The 23,657-nt window shown below is 48.6% G+C and overlaps 1 protein-coding gene across 2 annotated transcripts; it reads left to right on the top strand.

Annotated features, from left to right (window-relative positions):
* The first annotated feature begins 6,060 nt into the window (after nucleotides 1-6,060).
* On the top strand, nucleotides 6,061-23,649 carry KRTCAP3 (keratinocyte associated protein 3). Of its 2 annotated transcripts, none has more exons than XM_056554284.1 (7): nucleotides 6,061-6,127; nucleotides 21,128-21,312; nucleotides 21,619-21,678; nucleotides 21,802-22,002; nucleotides 22,277-22,411; nucleotides 23,187-23,283; nucleotides 23,478-23,649. In XM_056554284.1, the coding sequence occupies exons 1-6, from the start codon at nucleotides 6,088-6,090 to the stop codon at nucleotides 23,268-23,270; spliced, it is 705 nt and encodes a 234-aa protein (XP_056410259.1). In that variant the 5' UTR covers nucleotides 6,061-6,087; the 3' UTR covers nucleotides 23,271-23,283; nucleotides 23,478-23,649. The 2 variants fall into 2 exon arrangements, with proteins under 2 accessions (XP_056410259.1, XP_056410260.1); XM_056554285.1 differs by lacking the exon at nucleotides 6,061-6,127 and adding an exon at nucleotides 19,751-19,973.
* Nucleotides 23,650-23,657: the final 8 nt, after the last annotated feature.

The raw sequence follows: 23,657 nt of genomic DNA, 5'->3' as shown, positions 1-23,657 counted from the left end.
CTGTCCTCCTCCTCCAGACTCCTCTGTCCTCCTCCTCCAGACTCCTCTGTCCTCCTCCAGACTCCTCTGTCCTCCTCCTCCAGACCCCTCTGTCCTCCCATTCCAGACCCCTCTGTCCTCCTCCTCCAGACTCCTCTGTCCTCCTCCTCCAGACTCCTCTGTCCTCCTCCACCAGACCCCTCTGTCTTCCTCCACCAGACCCCTCTGTCCTCCTCCTCCAGACCCCTCTGTCCTCCTCCTCCAGACCCCTCTGTCCTCCTCCTCCAGACCCCTCTGTCCTCCTCCTCCAGACCCCTCCTTCCTCCTCCACCAGACTCCTCCGTCCTCCTCCGTCCTCTTCCTCCAGACTCCTCCGTCCTCCTCCTCCAGACCCCTCCGTCCTCCTCCTCCAGACCCCTCCGTCCTCCTCCTCCAGACCCCTCCGTCCTCCTCCACCAGACCCCTCCGTCCTCCTCCAGACCCCTCCGTCCTCTTCCAGACTCCTCCGTCCTCCTCCAGACTCCTCCGTCCTCCTCCTCCAGACTCCTCCGTCTTCCTCCTCCAGACTCCTCCGTCCTCTTCCTCCAGACTCCTCCTCCTCCAGACCCCTCCAGACCCCTCCAGACTCCTCCGTCCTCCTCCTCCAGACCCATCCGTCCTCCTCCTCCAGACCCCTCTGTCCTCCTCCTCCAGACCCCTCTGTCCTCCTCCAGACTCCTCTGTCCTCCTCCACCAGACTCCTCTGTCCTCCTCCTCCAGACCCCTCCGTCATCCTCCTCCAGACTCCTCTGTTCTCCTCCTCCAGACCCCTCTGTCCTCCTCCTCCAGACTCCTCTCTCCTCCTCCAGACTCCTCTGTCCTCCTCCAGACTCCTCTGTCCTCCTCCTCCAGACCCCTCTGTCCTCCTCCTCCAGACCCCTCTGTCCTCCTCCTCCAGACCCCTCTGTCCTCCTCCTCCAGACTCCTCTGTCCTCCTCCACCAGACCCCTCTGTCCTCCTCCACCAGACCCCTCTGTCCTCCTCCTCCAGACCCCTCTGTCCTCCTCCTCCAGACCCCTCTGTCCTCCTCCTCCAGACCCCTCTGTCCTCCTCCTCCAGACTCCTCTGTCCTCCTCCACCAGACTCCTCTGTCCTCGTCCTCCAGACCCCTCTGTCCTCCTCCTCTAGACCCCCTCCATCCTCCTCCTCCTCCAGACTCCTCTGTCCTCCTCCTCCAGACCCCTCTGTCCTCCTCCTCCAGACTCCTCTGTCCTCCTCCAGACCCCTCTGTCCTCCTCCTCCAGGCTCCTCTGTCCTCCTATTCCAGACCCCTCTCTCCTCCTCCTCCAGACTCCTTTGTCCTCCTCCTCCAGACTCCTCTGTTCTCCTCCTCCAGACACCTCTGTCGTCGTCCTCCTCCTCCTCCAGACCCCTCTGTCCTCCTCCTCCTGACCCCTCTGTCCTCCTCCAGACTCCTCTGTCCTCCTCTTCCAGACTCCTCTGTCCTCCTCCACCAGACTCCTCTGTCCTCCTCCTCCAGACCCCTCTGTCCTCCTCCTCCAGACCCCTCTGTCCTCCTCCTCCAGACTCCTCTGTCCTCCTCCTCCAGACTCCTCTGTCCTCCTCCTCCAGACCCCTCTGTCCTCCTCCTCCTGACCCCTCTGTCCTCCTCCAGACTCCTCTGTCCTCCTCTTCCAGACTCCTCTGTCCTCCTCCACCAGACTCCTCTGTCCTCCTCCTCCAGACCCCTCTGTCCTCCTCCTCCAGACCCCTCTGTCCTCCTCCTCCAGACTCCTCTGTCCTCCTCCTCCAGACTCCTCTGTCCTCCTCCTCCAGACTCCTCTGTCCTCCTCCAGACTCCTCTGTCCTCCTCCTCCAGACCCCTCTGTCCTCCCATTCCAGACCCCTCTGTCCTCCTCCTCCAGACTCCTCTGTCCTCCTCCTCCAGACTCCTCTGTCCTCCTCCACCAGACCCCTCTGTCTTCCTCCACCAGACCACTCTGTCCTCCTCCTCCAGACCCCTCTGTCCTCCTCCTCCAGACCCCTCTGTCCTCCTCCTCCAGACTCCTCTGTCCTCCTCCTCCAGACCCCTCTGTCCTCCTCCTCCAGACCCCTCCGTCCTCCTCCACCAGACTCCTCCGTCCTCCTCCGTCCTCTTCCTCCAGACTCCTCCGTCCTCCTCCTCCAGACCCCTCCGTCCTCCTCCTCCAGACCCCTCCGTCCTCCTCCTCCAGACCCCTCCGTCCTCCTCCACCAGACCCCTCCGTCCTCCTCCAGACCCCTCCGTCCTCTTCCAGACCCCTCCGTCCTCCTCCAGACTCCTCCGTCCTCCTCCTCCAGACTCCTCCGTCCTCCTCCTCCAGACTCCTCCGTCTTCCTCCTCCAGACTCCTCCGTCCTCTTCCTCCAGACTCCTCCTCCTCCAGACCCCTCCGTCCTCCTCCAGACCCCTCCAGACTCCTCCGTCCTCCTCCTCCAGACCCATCCGTCCTCCTCCTCCAGACCCCTTCGTCCTCCTCCACCAGACCCCTCTGTCCTCCTCCTCCAGACCCCTCAGTCCTCCTTCTCCAGATTCCTCCGTCCTCCTCCTCCAGACCCCTCTGTCCTCCTCCTCCAGACCCCTCTGTCCTCCTCCTCCTGACCCCTCTGTCCTCCTCCAGACTCCTCTGTCCTCCTCCACCAGACTCCTCTGTCCTCCTCCTCCAGACCCCTCCGTCATCCTCCTCCAGACTCCTCTGTTCTCCTTCTCCAGACCCCTCTGTCCTCCTCCTCCAGACTCCTCTCTCCTCCTCCAGACTCCTCTGTCCTCCTCCAGACTCCTCTGTCCTCCTCCTCCAGACCCCTCTGTCCTCCTCCTCCAGACCCCTCTGTCCTCCTCCTCCAGACCCCTCTGTCCTCCTCCTCCAGACTCCTCTGTCCTCCTCCACCAGACCCCTCTGTCCTCCTCCACCAGACCCCTCTGTCCTCCTCCTCCAGACCCCTCTGTCCTCCTCCTCGAGACCCCTCTGTCCTCCTCCTCCAGACCCCTCTGTCCTCCTCCTCCAGACTCCTCTGTCCTCCTCCACCAGACTCCTCTGTCCTCGTCCTCCAGACCCCTCTGTCCTCCTCCTCTAGACCCCCTCCATCCTCCTCCTCCTCCAGACTCCTCTGTCCTCCTCCTCCAGACCCCTCTGTCCTCCTCCTCCAGACTCCTCTGTCCTCCTCCAGACCCCTCTGTCCTCCTCCTCCAGGCTCCTCTGTCCTCCTATTCCAGACCCCTCTCTCCTCCTCCTCCAGACTCCTTTGTCCTCCTCCTCCAGACTCCTCTGTTCTCCTCCTCCAGACACCTCTGTCGTCGTCCTCCTCCTCCTCCAGACCCCTCTGTTCTCCTCCTCCAGACCCCTTTGTCCTACTCTTCCAGACTCCTCCTCCAGACCCCTCTGTTCTCCTCCTCCAGACACCTCTGTCGTCCTCCTCCTCCAGACCCCTCTGTCGTCCTCCTCCTCCAGACCCCTCTGTCGTCCTCCTCCACCAGACCCCTCCGTCCTCCTCCAGACTCCTCTGTCCTCCTCTTCCAGACTCCTCTGTCCTCCTCCTCCTCCAGACTCCTTTGTCCTACTCCAGACTCCTCTGTCCTCCTCCTCCGGACTCCCCTGTCCTCCTCCTCCAGACTCCTCTGTCCTCCTCTAGACTCCCTTGTTGTCCTCCTCTTCCAGACTCCACTGTCGTCCTCCTCCTCCAGACTCTTCCTCTACTTCTCTGTCCTTCTCTTCCAGGCTCCTTTGTCCACCTCTTTCAGACTCCTTTGTGATGTATAATATACAGGTGATATATAATGTAAAGGTGATGTGTATATATACAGGTGATGCTATAATGTACAGGTGATATATAATATACAGGTGATATATATTATACAGGTGATATATATTATACAGGTGATATATAATATACAGGTAATATATATTATACAGGTGATATATTATACAGGTGATATATAATATACAGGTTATATATTATTACAGGTGATATATATTATACAGGTGATATATATTATACAGGTAATATATATTATACAGGTGATATATATTATACAGGTGATATATATAATATACAGGTAATATATAAATATACAGGTAATATATATTATACAGGTGATATATAATGTACAGGTGATATATAATGTACAGGTGATATATAATGTACAGGTTGATATATAATATAAAGGTAATATATATTATACAGGTGATATATATTATACAGGTGATATATAATGTACAGGTGATATATAATGTACAGGTGATATATAATATACAGGTAATATATATTATACAGGTGATATATAATGTACAGGTGATATATATTATACAGGTGATATATATAATGTACAGGTGATATATAATATAAAGGTAATATATATTATACAGGTGATATATTATACAGGTGATATATAATGTACAGGTGATATATAATATACAGGTAATATATATTATACAGGTGGTATATAATGTACAGGTGATATATAATGTACAGGTAATATATATTATACAGGTGATATATAATGTACAGGTAATATATATTATACAGGTGATATATAATGTACAGGTAATATATATTATAAAGGTGATATATAATGTACAGGTGATATATATTATAAAGGTGATATATAATGTACAGGTGATATATATTATACAGGTGATGTATAATGTGAAAAGGTAGAGAAGGTTTCCAGCTCTATCCCTGGTCTGGATCCCAAGCAAGGAGAAGGTATGGACCTCACCCAGAACAATGGAAATGAAGAAAGTAGACTCCAGCTCGGCTCAGGTAAATGCGGCTTTATTCACATCAACAAGGCAACAGGTACAGAGAGGAAGTGACGTGTTTCGGCCAGGTGCTGGCCTTAGTCGTACAACTAAGGCCAGCACCTGGCCGAAACGCGTCACTTCCTCTCTGTACCTGTTGCCTCGTTGATGTGAATAAAGCCGCATTTACCTGAGCTGAGCTGGAGTCTACTTTCTTCATTTCCAGGTGATGTATAATATACAGGTGATATATAATTTACAGGTGATGTATATAATGTGCAGGTGATGTATACATACAAGTGATATATAATGTGTAGATGATGTATACATACAAGTGATATATAATGTGCAGGTGATATATAATGTACAGGTGATATATAATATACAGGTGATGTATAATATACAGGTGATGTATAATATACAGGTGATGTATAATATACAGGTGATGTATAATATACAGGTGATATATAATTTACAGGTGATATATAATATACAGGTGATGTATAATATACAGGTAATATATAATATACAGGTGATGTATAATGTACAGTAGATGTATAATGTACAGGTGATATATATATACAGGTGAAATATAATGTACAGGTGATGTATAATGTACAGGTGATATATATATATATACAGGTGAAATATAATGTACAGGTGATATATATATACACAGGTGATATATAATGTACAGGTGATGTGCATATATATACAGGTGATATTTATAATGTAGAGGGGATGTATATATACAGGTGATATATAATGGTCATATATATATAATATAAGGGTGATGTACAGGTGATGTCTATATACAGGTGCTTTCTATTATACAAGTGATATATAATGTACAGGTGATGTGTAATGTACAGGTGATATATATACAGGTGATATACAATGTACAGGTGATATATAATGTACAGGTGATGTGTATATATACAGGTGATATATATAATGTAGAGGTGATGTGTGTATATATACACAGGTGATATATAATGGTCATATATATAATATAAGGGTGATATATAATGTACAGGTGATGTCTATATACTGGTGCTTTATGTTATACAGGTGATATATAATGTATGGGTGATATATAATATACGGGTGATGATGTATGCATACAGATGCTTTATATTATACAGGTGATGTATATATAATGGTCATATTATATATATATTATACAGGTGATGTGTATACAGAATAATAATGTGTCTAGGATGATGGGCGTTACAGTTATTACTTACCTTAGATCATCTGCACAGGTGAGTTGTGCAGTGACGTCAGAGGGCGTGGCTCGGCCGGGAGGAGTCATGTGACCCGGCTCAGGTGTGTTCCAGGTGAGAGGAGACATGGCGGCCGGGAGAAGTGAGAGCCCACTGTGCGGCTTCAGTGAGTGACAGATGTGATGGCGGCGGGATATCGGGGGATGTGATATCGGGACAGGAGGAAGATGTGATATCGGGGGATGTGATATCGGGATAGGAGGAAGATGTGATATCGGGACCGGGGGATGTGATATCGGGATACCGGGGGATGGGATATCGGGACCGGAGGAGGAGGAAGATGTGATATCGGGACCAAAGGGATACAGAGGGGGGTGTAGTATTGGGGACCAAGGGGGGTACAGGAAGGGACTGGTAGGGATATCATAACAGGACTAAGGGGTATAGGGGATATGTAATAAGACCAAGGGGGATACAGGGGAGGGGGATGTGTAATGACAAGACCAAGGGGGATACAGGGGAGGGGGATGTAATAACAAGACCAAGGGGGATACAGGGGAGGGGGATGTAATAACAAGACCAAGGGGGATACAGGGGAGGGGGATGTAATAACAAGACCAAGGGGGATACAGGGGAGGGGGATGTAATGACAAGACCAAGGGGGATACAGGGGAGGGGGATGTAATGACAAGACCAAGGGGGATACAGGGGAGGGGGATGTAATGACAAGACCAAGGGGGATACAGGGGAGGGGGATGTAATGACAAGACCAAGGGGGATACAGGGGAGGGGGATGTAATAACAAGACCAAGGGGGATACAGGGGAGGGGGATGTAATAACAAGACCAAGGGGGATACAGGGGAGGGGGATGTAATAACAAGACCAAGGGGGATACAGGGGAGGGGGATGTAATAACAAGACCAAGGGGGATACAGGGGAGGGGGATGTAATAACAAGACCAAGGGGGATACAGGGGAGGGGGATGTAATAACAAGACCAAGGGGGATACAGGGGAGGGGGATGTAATAACAAGACCAAGGGGGATACAGGGGAGGGGGATGTAATGACAAGACCAAGGGGGATACAGGGGAGGGGGATGTAATGACAAGACCAAGGGGGATACAGGGGAGGGGGATGTAATGACAAGACCAAGGGGGATACAGGGGAGGGGGATGTAATGACAAGACCAAGGGGGATACAGGGGAGGGGGATGTAATGACAAGACCAAGGGGGATACCGGGGAGGGGGAGGTAATGACAAGACCAAGGGGGATACAGGGGAGGGGGATGTAATAACAAGACCAAGGGGGATGTAATAACAAGACCAAGGGGGATACAGGGGAGGGGGATGTAATAACAAGACCAAGGGGGATACAGGGGAGGGGGATGTAATGACAAGACCAAGGGGGATACAGGGGAGGGGGATGTAATGACAAGACCAAGGGGGATACAGGGGAGGGGGATGTAATGACAAGACCAAGGGGGATACAGGGGAGGGGGATGTAATGACAAGACCAAGGGGGATACAGGGGAGGGGGATGTAATGACAAGACCAAGGGGGATACAGGGGAGGGGGATGTAATAACAAGACCAAGGGGGATACAGGGGAGGGGGGTGTAATAACAAGACCAAGGGGGATACAGGGGAGGGGGGTGTAATGACAAGACCAAGGGGGATACAGGGGAGGGGGGTGTAATGACAAGACCAAGGGGGATACAGGGGAGGGGGATGTAATGACAAGACCAAGGGGGATACAGGGGAGGGGGATGTAATGACAAGACCAAGGGGGATACAGGGGAGGGGGATGTAATGACAAGACCAAGGGGGATACAGGGGAGGGGGATGTAATAACAAGACCAAGGGGGATACAGGGGAGGGGGATGTAATGACAAGACCAAGGGGGATACAGGGGAGGGGGATGTAATGACAAGACCAAGGGGGATACAGGGGAGGGGGATGTAATGACAAGACCAAGGGGGATACAGGGGAGGGGGATGTAATAACAAGACCAAGGGGGATACAGGGGAGGGGGATGTAATGACAAGACCAAGGGGGATACAGGGGAGGGGGATGTAATGACAAGACCAAGGGGGATACAGGGGAGGGGGATGTAATGACAAGACCAAGGGGGATACAGGGGAGGGGGATGTAATGACAAGACCAAGGGGGATACAGGGGAGGGGGATGTAATGACAAGACCAAGGGGGATACAGGGGAGGGGGATGTAATGACAAGACCAAGGGGGATACAGGGGAGGGGGATGTAATGACAAGACCAAGGGGGATACAGGGGAGGGGGATGTAATGACAAGACCAAGGGGGATACAGGGGAGGGGGATGTAATGACAAGACCAAGGGGGATACAGGGGAGGGGGATGTAATGACAAGACCAAGGGGGATACAGGGGAGGGGGATGTAATGACAAGACCAAGGGGGATACAGGGGAGGGGGATGTAATGACAAGACCAAGGGGGATACAGGGGAGGGGGATGTAATGACAAGACCAAGGGGGATACAGGGGAGGGGGATGTAATGACAAGACCAAGGGGGATACAGGGGAGGGGGATGTAATGACAAGACCAAGGGGGATACAGGGGAGGGGGATGTAATGACAAGACCAAGGGGGATACAGGGGAGGGGGATGTAATGACAAGACCAAGGGGGATACAGGGGAGGGGGATGTAATGACAAGACCAAGGGGGATACAGGGGAGGGGGATGTAATAACAAGACCAAGGGGGATACAGGGGAGGGGGATGTAATGACAAGACCAAGGGGGATACAGGGGAGGGGGATGTAATGACAAGACCAAGGGGGATACAGGGGAGGGGGATGTAATGACAAGACCAAGGGGGATACAGGGGAGGGGGATGTAATGACAAGACCAAGGGGGATACAGGGGAGGGGGATGTAATGACAAGACCAAGGGGGATACAGGGGAGGGGGATGTAATGACAAGACCAAGGGGGATACAGGGGAGGGGGATGTAATGACAAGACCAAGGGGGATACAGGGGAGGGGGATGTAATGACAAGACCAAGGGGGATACAGGGGAGGGGGATGTAATGACAAGACCAAGGGGGATACAGGGGAGGGGGATGTAATGACAAGACCAAGGGGGATACAGGGGAGGGGGATGTAATGACAAGACCAAGGGGGATACAGGGGAGGGGGATGTAATAACAAGACCAAGGGGGATACAGGGGAGGGGGATGTAATGACAAGACTAGGGGGATACAGGGGAGGGGGGTGTAATGACAAGACCAAGGGGGATACAGGGGAGGGGGATGTAATGACAAGACCAAGGGGGATACAGGGGAGGGGGATGTAATGACAAGACCAAGGGGGATACAGGGGAGGGGGATGTAATGACAAGACCAAGGGGGATACAGGGGAGGGGGATGTAATGACAAGACCAAGGGGGATACAGGGGAGGGGGATGTAATGACAAGACCAAGGGGGATACAGGGGAGGGGGATGTAATGACAAGACCAAGGGGGATACAGGGGAGGGGGATGTAATGACAAGACCAAGGGGGATACAGGGGAGGGGGATGTAATGACAAGACCAAGGGGGATACAGGGGAGGGGGATGTAATGACAAGACCAAGGGGGATGTAATAACAAGACCAAGGGGGATACAGGGGAGGGGGATGTAATAACAAGACCAAGGGGGATACAGGGGAGGGGGATGTAATGACAAGACCAAGGGGGATACAGGGGAGGGGGATGTAATGACAAGACCAAGGGGGATACAGGGGAGGGGGATGTAATGACAAGACCAAGGGGGATACAGGGGAGGGGGATGTAATGACAAGACCAAGGGGGATACAGGGGAGGGGGATGTAATGACAAGACCAAGGGGGATACAGGGGAGGGGGATGTAATAACAGGACTAAGAGGTGTGGGGGGGGGGACTAAGGATACAGGATTTGGGAAGGGGGCACTATGAATTTTGTAGCTCTGACTTTATTGTGATTGTATAGATAATATTTATGAAGGAGCAGGGGGTCACTGCTGGACTATATCATCATACTGATCGGCCCCTTCGAGAGCCCAAGGGTGACAGAAACATGGCGGAACATGGCCTGGTCAGATGGATCCAGATCTCTATAGAGAAACATGTCCTGGTCAGATGGATCCAGATCTCTATAGAGAAACATGGCCTGGTCAGATGGATCCAGATCTCTATAGAGAAACATGGCCTGGCCAGATGGATCCAGATCTCTATAGAGAAACAAGACCTGGTCAGATGGATCCAGATCTCTATAGAGAAACAAGACCTGGTCAGATGGATCCAGATCTCTATAGAGAAACATGGCCTGGTCAGATGGATCCAGATCTCTATAGAGAAACATGGCCTGGTCAGATGGATCCAGATCTCTATAGAGAAACATGGCCTGGTCAGATGGATCCAGATCTCTATAGAGCAACATGGCCTGGTCAGATGGATCCAGATCTCTATAGAGAAACATGGCCTGGTCAGATGGATCCAGATCTCTATAGAGAAACATGGCCTGGTCAGATGGATCCAGATCTATATAGAGAAACATGGCCTGGTCAGATGGATCCAGATCTCTATAGAGAAACATGGCCTGGTCAGATGGATCCAGATCTCTATAGAGAAACATGGCCTGGTCAGATGGATCCAGATCTCTATAGAGAAACATGGCCCGGTCAGATGGATCCAGATCTCTATAGAGAAACATGGCCCGGTCAGATGGATCCAGATCTCTATAGAGAAACATGGCCTGGTCAGATGGATCCAGATCTCTATAGAGAAACATGGCCCGGTCAGATGGATCCAGATCTCTATAGAGAAACATGGCCCGGTCAGATGGATCCAGATCTCTATAGAGAAACATGGCCCGGTCAGATGGATCCAGATCTCTATAGAGAAACATGGCCCGGTCAGATGGATCCAGATCTCTGTAGAGAAACATGGCCCGGTCAGATGGATCCAGGTCTCTGTAGAGAAACATGGCCCGGTCAGATGGATCCAGATCTCTGTAGAGAAACATGTCCCGGTCAGATGGATCCAGATCTCTATAGAGAAACATGACCCGGTCAGATGGATCCAGATCTCTATAGAGAAACATGACCCGGTCAGATGGATCCAGATCTCTGTAGAGAAACATGTCCCGGTCAGATGGATCCAGATCTCTATAGAGAAACATGTCCTGGTCAGATGGATCCAGATCTCTATAGAGAAACATGGCCTGGTCAGATGGATCCAGGTCTCTGTAGAGAAACATGGCCCGGTCAGATGGATCCAGATCTCTGTAGAGAAACATGTCCCGGTCAGATGGATCCAGATCTCTATAGAGAAACATGACCTGGTCAGATGGATCCAGATCTCTATAGAGAAACATGACCCGGTCAGATGGATCCAGATCTCTGTAGAGAAACATGTCCCGGTCAGATGGATCCAGATCTCTGTAGAGAAACATGGCCTGGTCAGATGGATCCAGATCTCTATAGAGAAACATGGCCTGGTCAGGTGGATCCAGATCTCTATAGAGAAACATGGCCTGGTCAGATGGATCCAGATCTCTATAGAGAAACATGTCCTGGTCAGATGGATCCAGATCTCTATAGAGAAACATGGCCTGGTCAGATGGATCCAGATCTCTATAGAGAAACATGTCCTGGTCAGATGGATCCAGATTAGGGAAGGAGTGAATCAAATCTGCCGAATCCGAATTCGTTAAGAATTTCAGGAAAAATTTGATTTGCAATGAATGCGAATATCGACGTGATTCGATTTGTGTGAATCGCTTCATTAACCCCTTAAGGACCAGGCCCATTTTGGCTTTAAGGACCAGAGCCTTTTTTGCACATCTGACAACTGTCACTTTAAGCATTAATAACTCTGGGATGTTTTTACTTTTCATTCTGTCATTCTGATTCAGAGATAGTTTTTTCATGACATATTCTACTTTGTTAGTGGTAAAAAATTTAGAAAATTCAAAAATCTGATGAAAAAATAGAAATTTAGCATTTTTCTAATGTTGAAGCTCTCTTGTTGTAGGAAATAGACATTCCAAATAAATTATATTTTTATTCACAAATACAATATGTCTACTTTTAAAAAACAAACAAACAAAAAAAAACACATGGCATACTATTTTGGAAACACTACTCAAGGAACGGAACAAGGGGCACAGTGAGCCTTAACACCTCACAGGTATTTGACGACTTTTTGTTTAAAGTTGGATGTGTAAGAGAGAAAAAAATGTTTTCACTAAAATGCTGTTTTTTCCCCAAATTTTTAATTTTTACAAGGGGTAAAAGGAGAAAATGACCCCCAAAATTTGTAACCCTATTTCTTCTGAATATGGAAATACCCCATGGGTGGACGTCAAGTGCTCTGCTGGCGAACTACAATGCTCAGAAGAGGAGGAGCACCATTGATTTTTTTGGAGAGAGAATTTGTTTGGAATAGAACTCTGGGGCCATGTGCGTTTACAAAGCCCCCCGTGGTGCCAGAACAATGGACCCCCCCCCCACATGTGACCCCATTTTGGAAACTGTCCTCCCATTGCCTTTGTCCTATGCTGTTCCCTCTCCTAGTGAAGTATCTTATGCTGTGGGTTCAGCTCCACTATTCACTGAGGACGATCTAATAGAGGACAGTCAGCAGCTACTGCCCAGCCAAAAAGGGGAGGAGATATCCGCCGCTTCCTCTACTAGGCGGGCAAGTAATGATGAGAGTGGCATGGGAGTTGGTGTTGCGAGCGTTCAGGCTCCTGAAACAGACTTTTGAGAAAGTTGAGGAGAACATCAATGACGTGCAGATACAACTTGATGATGATGATGATGAAGCCGATCTTAATTCGGAGCCGGGTGCAGAAGGGGCTTAACCCCTTAAGGACGCAGGACGTAAATGTACGTCCTGGTGAGGTGGTACTTAATGCACCAGGACGTACATTTACGTCCTAAGCATAACCGCGGGCATCGGAGCGATGCCCGTGTCATGCGCGGCTGATCCCGGCTGCTGATCGCAGCCAGGGACCCGCCGGCAATGGCCGACGCCCGCGATCTCGCGGGCGTACGCCATTAACCCCTCAGGTGCCGGGATCAATACAGATCCCGGCATCTGCGGCAGTTCGCGATTAAAATGAACGATCGGATCGCCCGCAGCGCTGCTGCGGGGATCCGATCATTCATAACGCCGCACGGAGGTCCCCTCACCTTCCTGCTTCCGGCTCCCGGCGTCTCCTGCTCTGGTCTGTGATCGAGCAGACCAGAGCAGGAGATGACAGATAATACTGATCTGTTCTATGTCCTATACATAGAACAGATCAGTATTAGCAATCATGGTATTGCTATGAATAGTCCCCTATGGGGACTATTCAAGTGTAAAAAAAAATGTAAAAAAATGTAAAAGTAAAAGTAAAAAAAAAGTGAAAAATCCCCTCCCCCAATAAAAAAGTAAAACGTCCGTTTTTTCCTATTTTACCCCCAAAAAGCGTAAAAAACATTTTTTATAGACATATTTGGTATCGCCGCGTGCGTAAATGTCCGAACTATTAAAATAAAATGTTAATGATCCCGTACGGTGAACGGCGTGAACGAAAAAAATTTTTAAAAGTCCAAAATTCCTACTTTTTTAATACATTTTATTTTAAAAAAAATTATAAAAAATTTATTAAAAGTTTTTTATATGCAAATGTGGTATCAAAAAAAAGTACAGATCATGGCGCAAAAAATGAGCCCCTATACCGCCGCTTATATGGAAAAATAAAAAAGTTATAGGTCATCAAAATAAAGGGATTATAAACGTACTAATTTGGTTAAAAAGTTTGTGATTTTTTTTTAAGCGCAACAATAATATAAAAGTATATAATAATGGGTATCATTTTAATCGTATTGACCCTCAGAATAAAGAACACATGTCATTTTTACCATAAATTGTACGGTGTGAAAACGAAACCTTCCAAAATTAGCAAAATTGCGTTTTTCGTTTTAATTTCCCCACAAAAATAGTCTTTTTTGGTTGCGCCATACATTTTATGATATGAGTGATGTCATTACAAAGGACAACTGGTCGCGCAAAAAACAAGCCCTCATACTAGTCTGTGGATGAAAATATAAAAGAGTTATGATTTTTAGAAGGCGAGGAGGAAAAAATGAAAACGTAAAAATTAAATTGTTTGAGTCCTTAAGGCCAAAATGGGCTGAGTCCTTAAGGGGTTAAAGGGGTATTCCAGGCAAAAACTTTTTTTTTTATATATCAACTGGCTCCGGAAAGTTAAACAGATTTGTAAATCACTTCTATTAAAAAATCTTAATCCTTCCAATAGTTATTAGCTTCTGAAGTTTTCTGTCTAACTGCTCAATGATGATGTCACGTCCCGGGAGATGTGCAAGATGGGAGAATATCCCCATAGGAACTACACAGCTCCCGGGACGTGAGTCATCAGAGAGCAGTTAGACAGAAAACAGCAACTCAAATTCAGAAGCTAATAACTATTGGAAGGATTGAGATTTTTTAATAGAAGTAATTTACAAATCTGTTTAACTTTCCGGAGCCAGTTGAGATATATATATAGATAGAGATAGAGATAGAGATATGTGTGTTTTTGCCTGGAATACCCCTTTAATCATAATCAGGAGAAGAGGGTTGCAGGTTGCCCGTGAGGCAGCAGCTGAGCCAGCAAGGTGGTAGCATAGCTGGCAGTCAGCATGGTGGCAGAAGTGGAAAGTCTGGAGCCAAACGTGCCCGGGGTAGACCACCTGCTTCGCGGCAGCCTACATTCCTGGGAGATAGTGGAACAGGGATTCCTGGAGACGGCGGTAGTAGCAGTCAATTAGTGCGGACTGTTGGTGGGAAAATCGGCTACTCGGCAGTGTGGCAGTTTTTCATCAAGCAGCCGGAGGATGTTAACCTGGCCACAGGCAAGATGTGTCGGCAGAAGGTGTAGCATGGCCAGGGTCCCAATGTTGGCACCATGGCCCTGCGTCAACATATGCAGTGTCACCGTAAAGCAGCCTGGGAGAACCGTGGCTCCGATGTAGTGGTCCAGCCTGCCGCATCAACCAGTGGCACGCCGCTCCCTGTTTCAGCCAGCCAAGGCTCCACCACCTCAGCCGAAGGGAGCTGTGTGTCAAACCCTCCTTCTGTCGCTCCAGATGCTCCTCCTACTTCGAGTCAGTCATTCTGCCAGCAATCCATCGGCGAAGCCATGTCCAAGAGACAACAGTATGTGCCCACTCATCCAACTGCGCAGAAGCGGAATGTGCTCCTGTCTAAGTTGCTGGTGTTGCAGTTCCTCCCTTTTCAAGTGGTGGACTCTGCACCTTTCAGAGAATTGATGGCTTGTCCCGAGCCGAGGTGTAGAGTCCCAAGCCGTCATTTCTTTGCGAAGAAGGCAGTACCAGCCCTGCAAAATTTTGTGAAACAGAAGGTGGGCTAGTCCTTGAGCCTGTCGGTGTGTTCAAAAGTGCACGGCAGCACAGACGTGTGAAGCTGTAACTACGGGCAGGGGCAATACATGTCCTTTACGGCCCACGGGGTGAATGTGGTTCCTGCACAGCCACAACACCAACTTGGACAGGTCCCGCCGCTTCCTCCTCCACGCTCTCAGGCCATTGGTCCTGTGACAGTGTGCGACTCCGCCTCCTCCTCCACCACCGTGTCCTCAGCCTCCACTGCCCGGACAAGTCTGTGTCCCTCCAGCATACCATGTGTGCAGGGCACGGCAGTGTCATGCTGTTCTTCACATGGTTTGCCTTGGCGAATGGAGTGTCACAGGGGAGGTACTGCTAAGTCATTCATCAAGAACTCTAATCATGGCTTACTCCACGAAAACTGGAAATGGAAACCATGGTGACTGACAACGGGAAGAACATCTTATCTGCGCTGCGACAAGGGTGACGCATGAGCCCTGCATGGCACACGTGTTCAATCTGGTTGTCAAGCGGTTCCTGCAGCGTTCCCCCCCCCCCCCCTCCCCATCTGCAAGACATAACAATGTGTAGGAAACTTTGTATGCACTTCAGCCACTTGTACACCGCAAAGCACACCCTCCTTGAGCTGCAGCGTCAGAACGGTATCCCCCCAACATAGTCTAATTTGTGACGTTGCCACACGTTGGAATTCCACCCTCCATTTGTTGGACCGACTATACGAACAGAAAAGCCATCACTGATTTCTTGATGATCCAAGCAGATAGGGGTACTCCCCTGTGTAACTTCAATGTCAACCAGTGTCAGCTCATGTGACACCTGCCATTTGCTTGAGCTCTTTGAGGAAGCCACATTATTTGTAAATTGCCTGGATTACGGGATTAACAACGTAATTCCACTGCTTCATCTACTACACATGTTGGAAACAATGGCTGGTCAGGGCACTGGAGACATGGCGCCTACATCTCAAGGCTACATGAGCCATGTGGGGGCTGAACTGGAGGAGGGGGAGGGGCACAGTGGAGCAGTTTAGGTTTTTTGAGCTGGGCGGTTAGCTAGAGGGTTATGAGGAAGGTGAGACAGAGGACCCAGACACACCGTGGCAGTATGTAGTGGAGATGGAGGCAGGGAGTCCCTCAGTCACTTGCACAAATGGCATGATGCTCAGTTGCTTCCGTAGTGACAGCCAAATTGTCACCATTCAGTAGCAGGATGACTTCTGTCTCTCCACCTTATTGGACACTCGCTACCGGGACAAAATTAGGGCCTTTTTTACACCCACTGAGGAGGACAAACTGACCTACTACAGACACATCCTACACAGTCAGTTGGCCGAAGCCTATCGACACCATCGTCCATCCTATTGCAGGTCTTACTCCGGAGGGCCCTCTGCGCTCACCTTCCACTGCCATGGCTGCTGGGGAGGGGTGGCAGGAGCAGTACCATCTCCATCAGCAGCAGCTTGAGTCTACAAGTACCTTTTTTCACCCACATAGTGAAGAAACTTCCTCAGCAGCAGGTAGACCTGGAACAGGACCTGAACCAGCAGGTGGTGGCATACCTGGACATGACCATGCCAACACACCTTGAAGATCCGCTGGACTTCTGGGCAGCCAAACTTGATTTGTGGCCGCAGCTAGCAGTTTGCCCTGGAAAAGCTGTCCTGCCCGGCCAGTAGTGTGTCATCAGTGCGGGTGTTTAGTGCGGCGGGGGCCATAGTCACCCCAAGGAGAACTCGTCTGTCCACAAGAAAAGTGGAGAGACTTACCTTTTGTGAAGATGAATCAGGGATGGATCAGCAAGGATTTCCACCCACCAATGCCAGATGCATCAGAGTAGATTGACCATGCTGCTACACCAACATTTCACAAATATGGATAGTGCCAAACAGATTTAAGGCGCTGCTCCCCAGTTACAAATGTTCCTCCGCATCAGACCACAAGTAAGTATTGAGGATATGTTGCCCCTTCCTGATTTTTACTTGTATTACCTGGCGGGGCAGTTAAGGTATATTAGACATTGGGTTCTGGGAGACTCCATGCCAGACTCTGAACAATCTTTGGATAGGTTTGTCCCCTCAGTGTCTCCCCGGATGCTCTTGGAAAGTCCTACCCTAGGGGGCCGTACTTACTTTCCTCTCCATAAACTGGCTGTAAAGGTGTGGCGGGCCGCTAAGTCAGTATCTGGATATGCTGATATACCGTCTGATACCCCTCTATGGCACAACCCCTTTCTCATTCATGTGGGTGATGCTCTAGACTCAGCTTTTTGGATGAATGCTGGTGTGCTCACTCTGGGCGATGTGTATAGGGATAATGTTTTGTGTTCCTTTGAGCAATTGCAATCAGATTATGATTTACCCCGACATTGTTTCTTTAAATACCTACAGCTACGTCATGCATTGTCAACACAATTCCCTCCTGGAAGTGCGCCCATATCGGCCTTCCCTCTTATTGGCATTTTAAAATCGCAGGGTCCTAGGGGACTGGTGTCCATCCTATATACGCACCTCATTCAGGCCAAGAACTCCCGTTCCCGGTTGCCGACTGTCCGACACTGGGAATCTCATATTCCCAACCTGACCAAAGATGATTGGGAGGAGATGCTTTCCTCACATATGGTGGTATCTCCTTCTGCTAATAATAAACTGATTCAATTAAATATTATACATTATAGTTACATCACCCCCGTTCATTTACTTAGAATGGGTCACTCTGACTCGGACGCCTGCCATCGATGTGGTGCGGCTAGAGCTGATTTTTGGCATCTTATTTGGGCTTGTCCTGATATAAAATCCTTCTGGCAGGATGTCCTTGGACTTCTTGCCACAATTGTCCAACCTCCCCCGGGGTGTGATCCTCTGATTTGCTTATTTGGAGTTCTGGATGAGGAAGTGTGGCCACATTATGTGCGCACTTTACTGTGAGAATCCTTATTTTTTGCTAGGAAGGCGATTGCCCTCAAATGGATGGACCCCGGCCCGCCTTCCCTGTCTCAGTGGAAAGCCTTGGTTAATGCTATGATACCCTTCTCCCATATTGTTTACAAGAATAGAAAATGCCCTGGTAAATTTCTTTCTGTGTGGGGTCCCTGGTGCTCCTCACCATTGACTCAGTGTTCATACTCTACATCCTCCTGAAGAGATTTGGGGTCATGAATGTCCTTTCATTTCTAAATGTGGTTGTCTGTACCCCTTTGTTTTATGTATGTTGCGCTGTTTTGCCGGATGTATGTACTCCCTCCTCTCTGTGGACGCATGGGTCTGCTTTAACAGTAGGAATACTATGCTTAGCACTCGTGACTGAATATGACGGTGTCTGCTGAGTTCTACACAACGGCCTCTCTTCAATATTATTTTGTCAACTTTATACTACATACCGTCCCCCTTTTCCATTCTTCTCGTTTACCCTCTCTGTGTTAGGGTTTTCCAATTGGCTGTTCTCAGTTTTCCCCAGTTTATGTCGTCACTGCACTGATTACTGCCGGATTTTTTATGGTATTCTGTCGTTTACATTCTGCCTACTTGTACATGTTCTCAGTGCCTTTTTATCTGTGTACTCCACTTTGTACCATTTTGTTTTTGTGAGGCCATTTGGCTGATGTTTGTTTAATCTTCAATAAAACGTATTTAAAAAAAAAAAAGTATTGAGAATATGTATTTACGTAAAGCTTAACTTTTAATAATATTCTTTGGATAAAATATATGGACCCAATTTTTTTTTTAAATCTATCAAAAGGAAAGGTGCAAAAAACCCCATGTGCCACCTACAGCAGCAAGTATTGATGTGATGCAAAGGCCTCTAAAAGGTGGAAGGAAACAACATATGGTCCATTGTAACCAGTGGGGGTAAAAACTTCCCCTGTAAGGCCCTACTCTCGCCCTCTTTGCAAGTGTTACTCACCCTAAAAAGTGCGGCCCCACACAGGAACCTCTCCCTATTTCCCCCTACAAACACTGCCATTTCCCTGGGTTTTTTAGGTGGAAATAGTTTCCTGTGTGGGGCCGCACTTTTTAGGGTACCACTTGCCAAGAAGGGAATTGATAATGCAAGAGTAGGGCCTTACAAGGAAAGTTTTTACCTCCACCTGCTACAATGGACAATACATTGTTCCCTTCCACCTTTTTGAGGAAAGTGTTACTTACTGAACGCAGAAACCAATCACTATTTCCACCTGGGGAATGGCAGTGTTTGTAGGCTGAAAAAAGTAGAGGTTCCTGTGTGGGGCCTCCATTTTTAGTGCTAGTAACACTTGCCAAGAAGGGAATTAATAATGTGAGAGTAGGGCCTTACAGCGGAAGTACACCTTTCCTTTTGTTTGATTTAAAAAAAAAAAAAAAAAAAGTGTCCATATATTTTATCCTAAGAATGTTAAAGTTTTACGCAATGCCATATCCTCAATACTTGTGCACACTAACACTTTTACAAAAGAGATTTTCTTCAGCCTACCTGCCTCAGCTAGTATTCTGATCCTGCCACCCGCCTGATGCCAAGTTCTCCTTTTTTCATCCACCTTGGTCACCGGGTACTGGTATTGCCACCCACAGCACCACTCTGTCACCGGGTCACTTTCTGGACTCCCGATGCTTCTGCTGCAACCTCCAGGTTGGCTCATTCTGCCCCCATATTTTCTCCTTCTGCTGATGCCAGCTCCAAGCTGTCTCCTACTGCCACCATATGTTCTCATCATGCTGCTGCCACCTCCAGTCTCTGTCATTCAGCCACTATGTGGTCTCCTCATGCTGTCGCCAACTCCAGGCTCCGTCATTCAGCCACTATATCTTGCTGCCAACCCCCAGGCTGTGTCATTCAGCCACTGTATGTTCTCCTCATGCTGCCGCCACCTCCACGCTGTGTAATTCAGGCACTATATGGTCTCCTCATACTGATGCCACCTCCAGCCTCTGTCATTGTACCGCTCTGGGACAGGGATTGTAATAGCGATGCCGGTAATCTGCATGTCATACTGAATAACAGTAATTTCACTAAACCAGCACACTCCATATGCAAATTAGAACACAGCAAAGTGTACTACACTCCTATTGAGGCTCTCTGTAGGCCAGAAATAGAAGTTTTTACTAGTGATTCACCACAAATAAATTTATACCAAAACATATTTTTTGGGAAAATTTGGCGAATCAGCCGAATCAAATTTTTCTAAAGTTTGCTCATCTCTAATCCAGATCTTTGTGGACAAACATGGCCTGGTCAGATGTATCCAGATCTCGGTGGCACCATGCTGTTGGGGGGCATTATTTGGCACAAGTGGCATAAATCGATTACCCGTCCTGTCAGGTGTGAACAGTTTAGGTTAGTGGAGGTGTAATAGTGGGGGAATGTTTTCTTGGTGCACCCTAGTTCAAGTGATAACTGTGGATGGATTTTGGACAGTAGGACCTATGTAAGCATTGTGGATGGTGAAGTTTGTTTCCCCTATGGCTGTCAGCAGGACAATGTATCATCAGCAAGCAAGGCATCATTTAGTCCTGGATGGGCTTCAGGGACCTGAAGTATTCAGTTTCCTTTGTATTCAAAGACTTGACAGTCCCCATATCTTAATCCTGTAGTCCTCTCTGGGATCCTCAGTATCTGGGGGTGCAGAGCTCTAGTGATGATTGTTACCAGTCTTCTTGGCTGTGATCTGGATATCATGATGTGCTCGGCCACCATTGCTCTAGATGATGGGTGTTGTTATGAGATGACTATCCTAGGTTACTCCAGGTTACTTTAGACATGTACTTCTTATTTTTCTTCATTAGGCCTAGAGAAGGGTCCTCGGCAGTTGATGCGAGCTGGGATTGCACTGATCTTTGTGGGCCATGTAAACTTCATTTTGGGTGCCATCGTTCATGGTACTGTCCTTCGGCATGTGGCTAATCCAGAGAAGAAGGTGAGCCCGGAATATTGCACCGCCAACATCATCTCTGTGGTGTCTGGGCTGCTGGTAGGTATCTCCTTATGTCATCAATGTGGAGTTATGACTAGTGTCCTGGGTGCGGTGGGGGACATCTCTGGGGGGCTCTGCACCAAATACAGACTTTTTCCTAGTTCACTGCATTTGGTCAGAGTTGTACCCTGGTCCCCTCTGTCTATTGGAGAATATGTAGAAGCCGCTTAGATCTGTCTGATCCCTACCAGTCTGGCTGATCCCTACATTAATACTCCACCAATGTTTAGCCCTAAAATTCAATGCCAATACCTCTTCACAGTCCTCCACCATTATCTCTGATTTCTTTGTATTTTTCTACAGAGCATCACAACAGGAATATGTGCAATCCTCGCCTCCAGGAACCTGGCCTGCGCCAAAATTGTGAGTCTCCGCCAGTATCCATCCTTCTCTTCTCCTGGAACTCCTGACCCTTGTGGCTTCTTTTCCTGTCCTTTTTTGGCTGATATAGTTGTGAATTGTGACGTCCATCCTGTTTCCCCACAGCACTGGTCCCTCCTGATCCTGGCTCTGGTGAACGCCTTGCTCTCTGCCGCCTGCTTCGTGGGACTTGTCCTGTCTGTGTCATTAACTATTGCTAACGGAGGCAAGAACCTTATTTCTGGATGTAACGCAACGGTCCTACCTGCAGATACCCGCTCTGTCATCATGAGTAACGAGTGCCCCTTCGACACCACACGGATTTATGTAAGTATCTGTCTTTCTCCACCTTTGTGGTATGAGGGACCTTGGCCTATTCCTTCACTAGACTAGAGAGGGCACATCACTAAGAATCAAGAACCTGTAGACTCTCTCCATGGAGAGCCGCTACCATAGTCGTCTTCTTCTAATAGCCCTTGTACTCAGTGTTGTCGCTCCTCTGGTGGTGGACATGACCTTTCTTGCACTTGTTGTTGCTCCTCTGGTGGTGGACATGACTTTTCCTCATACTCATGTAACCACCATGTCTTCTCCTGTGCAGGACACCACTCTGGCCCTCTGGTTCCCCTCCATGTTCCTGTCTGCTGTGGAGGTGGGGCTCTCCATCCGTTGCTGTGTGGTGGCATTTATCCTCCGAGGGATTGGTCCATGTGCAGAGACTTATCAGAGGCAGCAGGTACGTGCTCATCCAGGGACTCACCCATCGAGCCAATTGGAAACAAGTGTTGTGTAGAACCACAGAATCATACTAGTAGAGGTTCTCCCAGTCTGTACACCCGCTCTAAACATGGAGCCCGCCTCATAGTTATATTGTATAGTTACCCAAAAAGTATAGTTACCCAAAAAAGTGATCCTCCAGGTCATCCAGTTCTTGGAGAAATGAATGGGAATCTTGTAGCATTACTATAAACTATAATAATAGCTATTATAGTCACTTTATAATAGCCCCGAGACTCACATGATTAAACAGATTCCCACAGACTCACCTAAGACCTCCTGCATGGGGAGTTCAGGGAATCTGCCTGATCACGTGAGTCTCGGGGATATTATAAAGTGACTAAGTTCCCCGTTACACTTAAGTGGATCCCGCCACCGGAGCAAAGTGATAGGAACGCTTTAAAACTTTAGTCCCACACCATCCCAAAAGTAAACGCAAGGTGGACATGGCAGTTGGCACCGTTAACAATGAAATATAGCGTCCGCACGCTGGACTAAAAGACCGTATGGGTACGAGAGAGAGGTTTTGAGCACGCGGTGCTCAAATCCCATAGCGTATAGTCCGGGTCCATAAAAATAGATATTTGGGAGGCACTCGCTGGGAATTTCCCCAAAATGTTTCTCTTTATTAGCGGTTAGCAAACATCACAGATACTGGCGCCAGAGGTGACTGTCAGCAGATGAGGTGACGTTGGCCATTATGAACCCTCTTAGTAACAATGACCATCTCTCAGCTGCAGGAAGAGGAAGCCGAGAAGGAGCGGCAGGAGGACGGCGTGAGGCCGGAAACCCACCAGTTGATAGAGGCACGAGCGTAGCCATGTCCTAGAGGTGAGTGCCCTGTTGGTGACCCCAATGAGTAGGTCTCGGTGATGTAGATAGGTGGCACACTCTTAGTTCTGCCATCAGTAGGTTTTTTTTCTTTGTCGGATGTTGTTCCTGGGGCTGATATTAGGGTTGGGACATATCGGGGGAGGATCGTTTTGTGGTGAACGATGATGCCCAATCTTTATCCATTATTACAGATTTACGGCTGCTCCGAGGCCTGGGCTGGATGCACTGACTGAGCCGGCGCCCTAGATCCTCCACCCCGTATGGCTTCTCGTCTGCTTTTGCTGTTTCGTTTTTATTTGCTGTACATTTGCTGTCATGTTCAGTCATTTCTGTATTTTCCTGAAAGTTTGTGAATAAATCAGATTTTTTTC

Source organism: Hyla sarda, unplaced genomic scaffold (assembly GCF_029499605.1).
Source record: "Hyla sarda isolate aHylSar1 unplaced genomic scaffold, aHylSar1.hap1 scaffold_654, whole genome shotgun sequence".
In the NCBI taxonomy this organism is placed as follows: Eukaryota; Metazoa; Chordata; class Amphibia; order Anura; family Hylidae; genus Hyla; species Hyla sarda.
Note: the sequence above shows the minus strand (reverse complement) of the source record. Positions and strands in the feature narration are given on the sequence as shown.

Coding starts and splice junctions, on each gene's coding strand:
- KRTCAP3 (XM_056554284.1), top strand. CDS start 6,088: ATGGCGGCCGGGAGAAGTGAGAGCCCACTGTGCGGCTTCA. Junction 22,003..22,276: donor TCGACACCACACGGATTTAT/GTAAGTATCTGT, acceptor TCTCCTGTGCAG/GACACCACTCTGGCCCTCTG. Junction 22,412..23,186: donor AGACTTATCAGAGGCAGCAG/GTACGTGCTCAT, acceptor ACCATCTCTCAG/CTGCAGGAAGAGGAAGCCGA.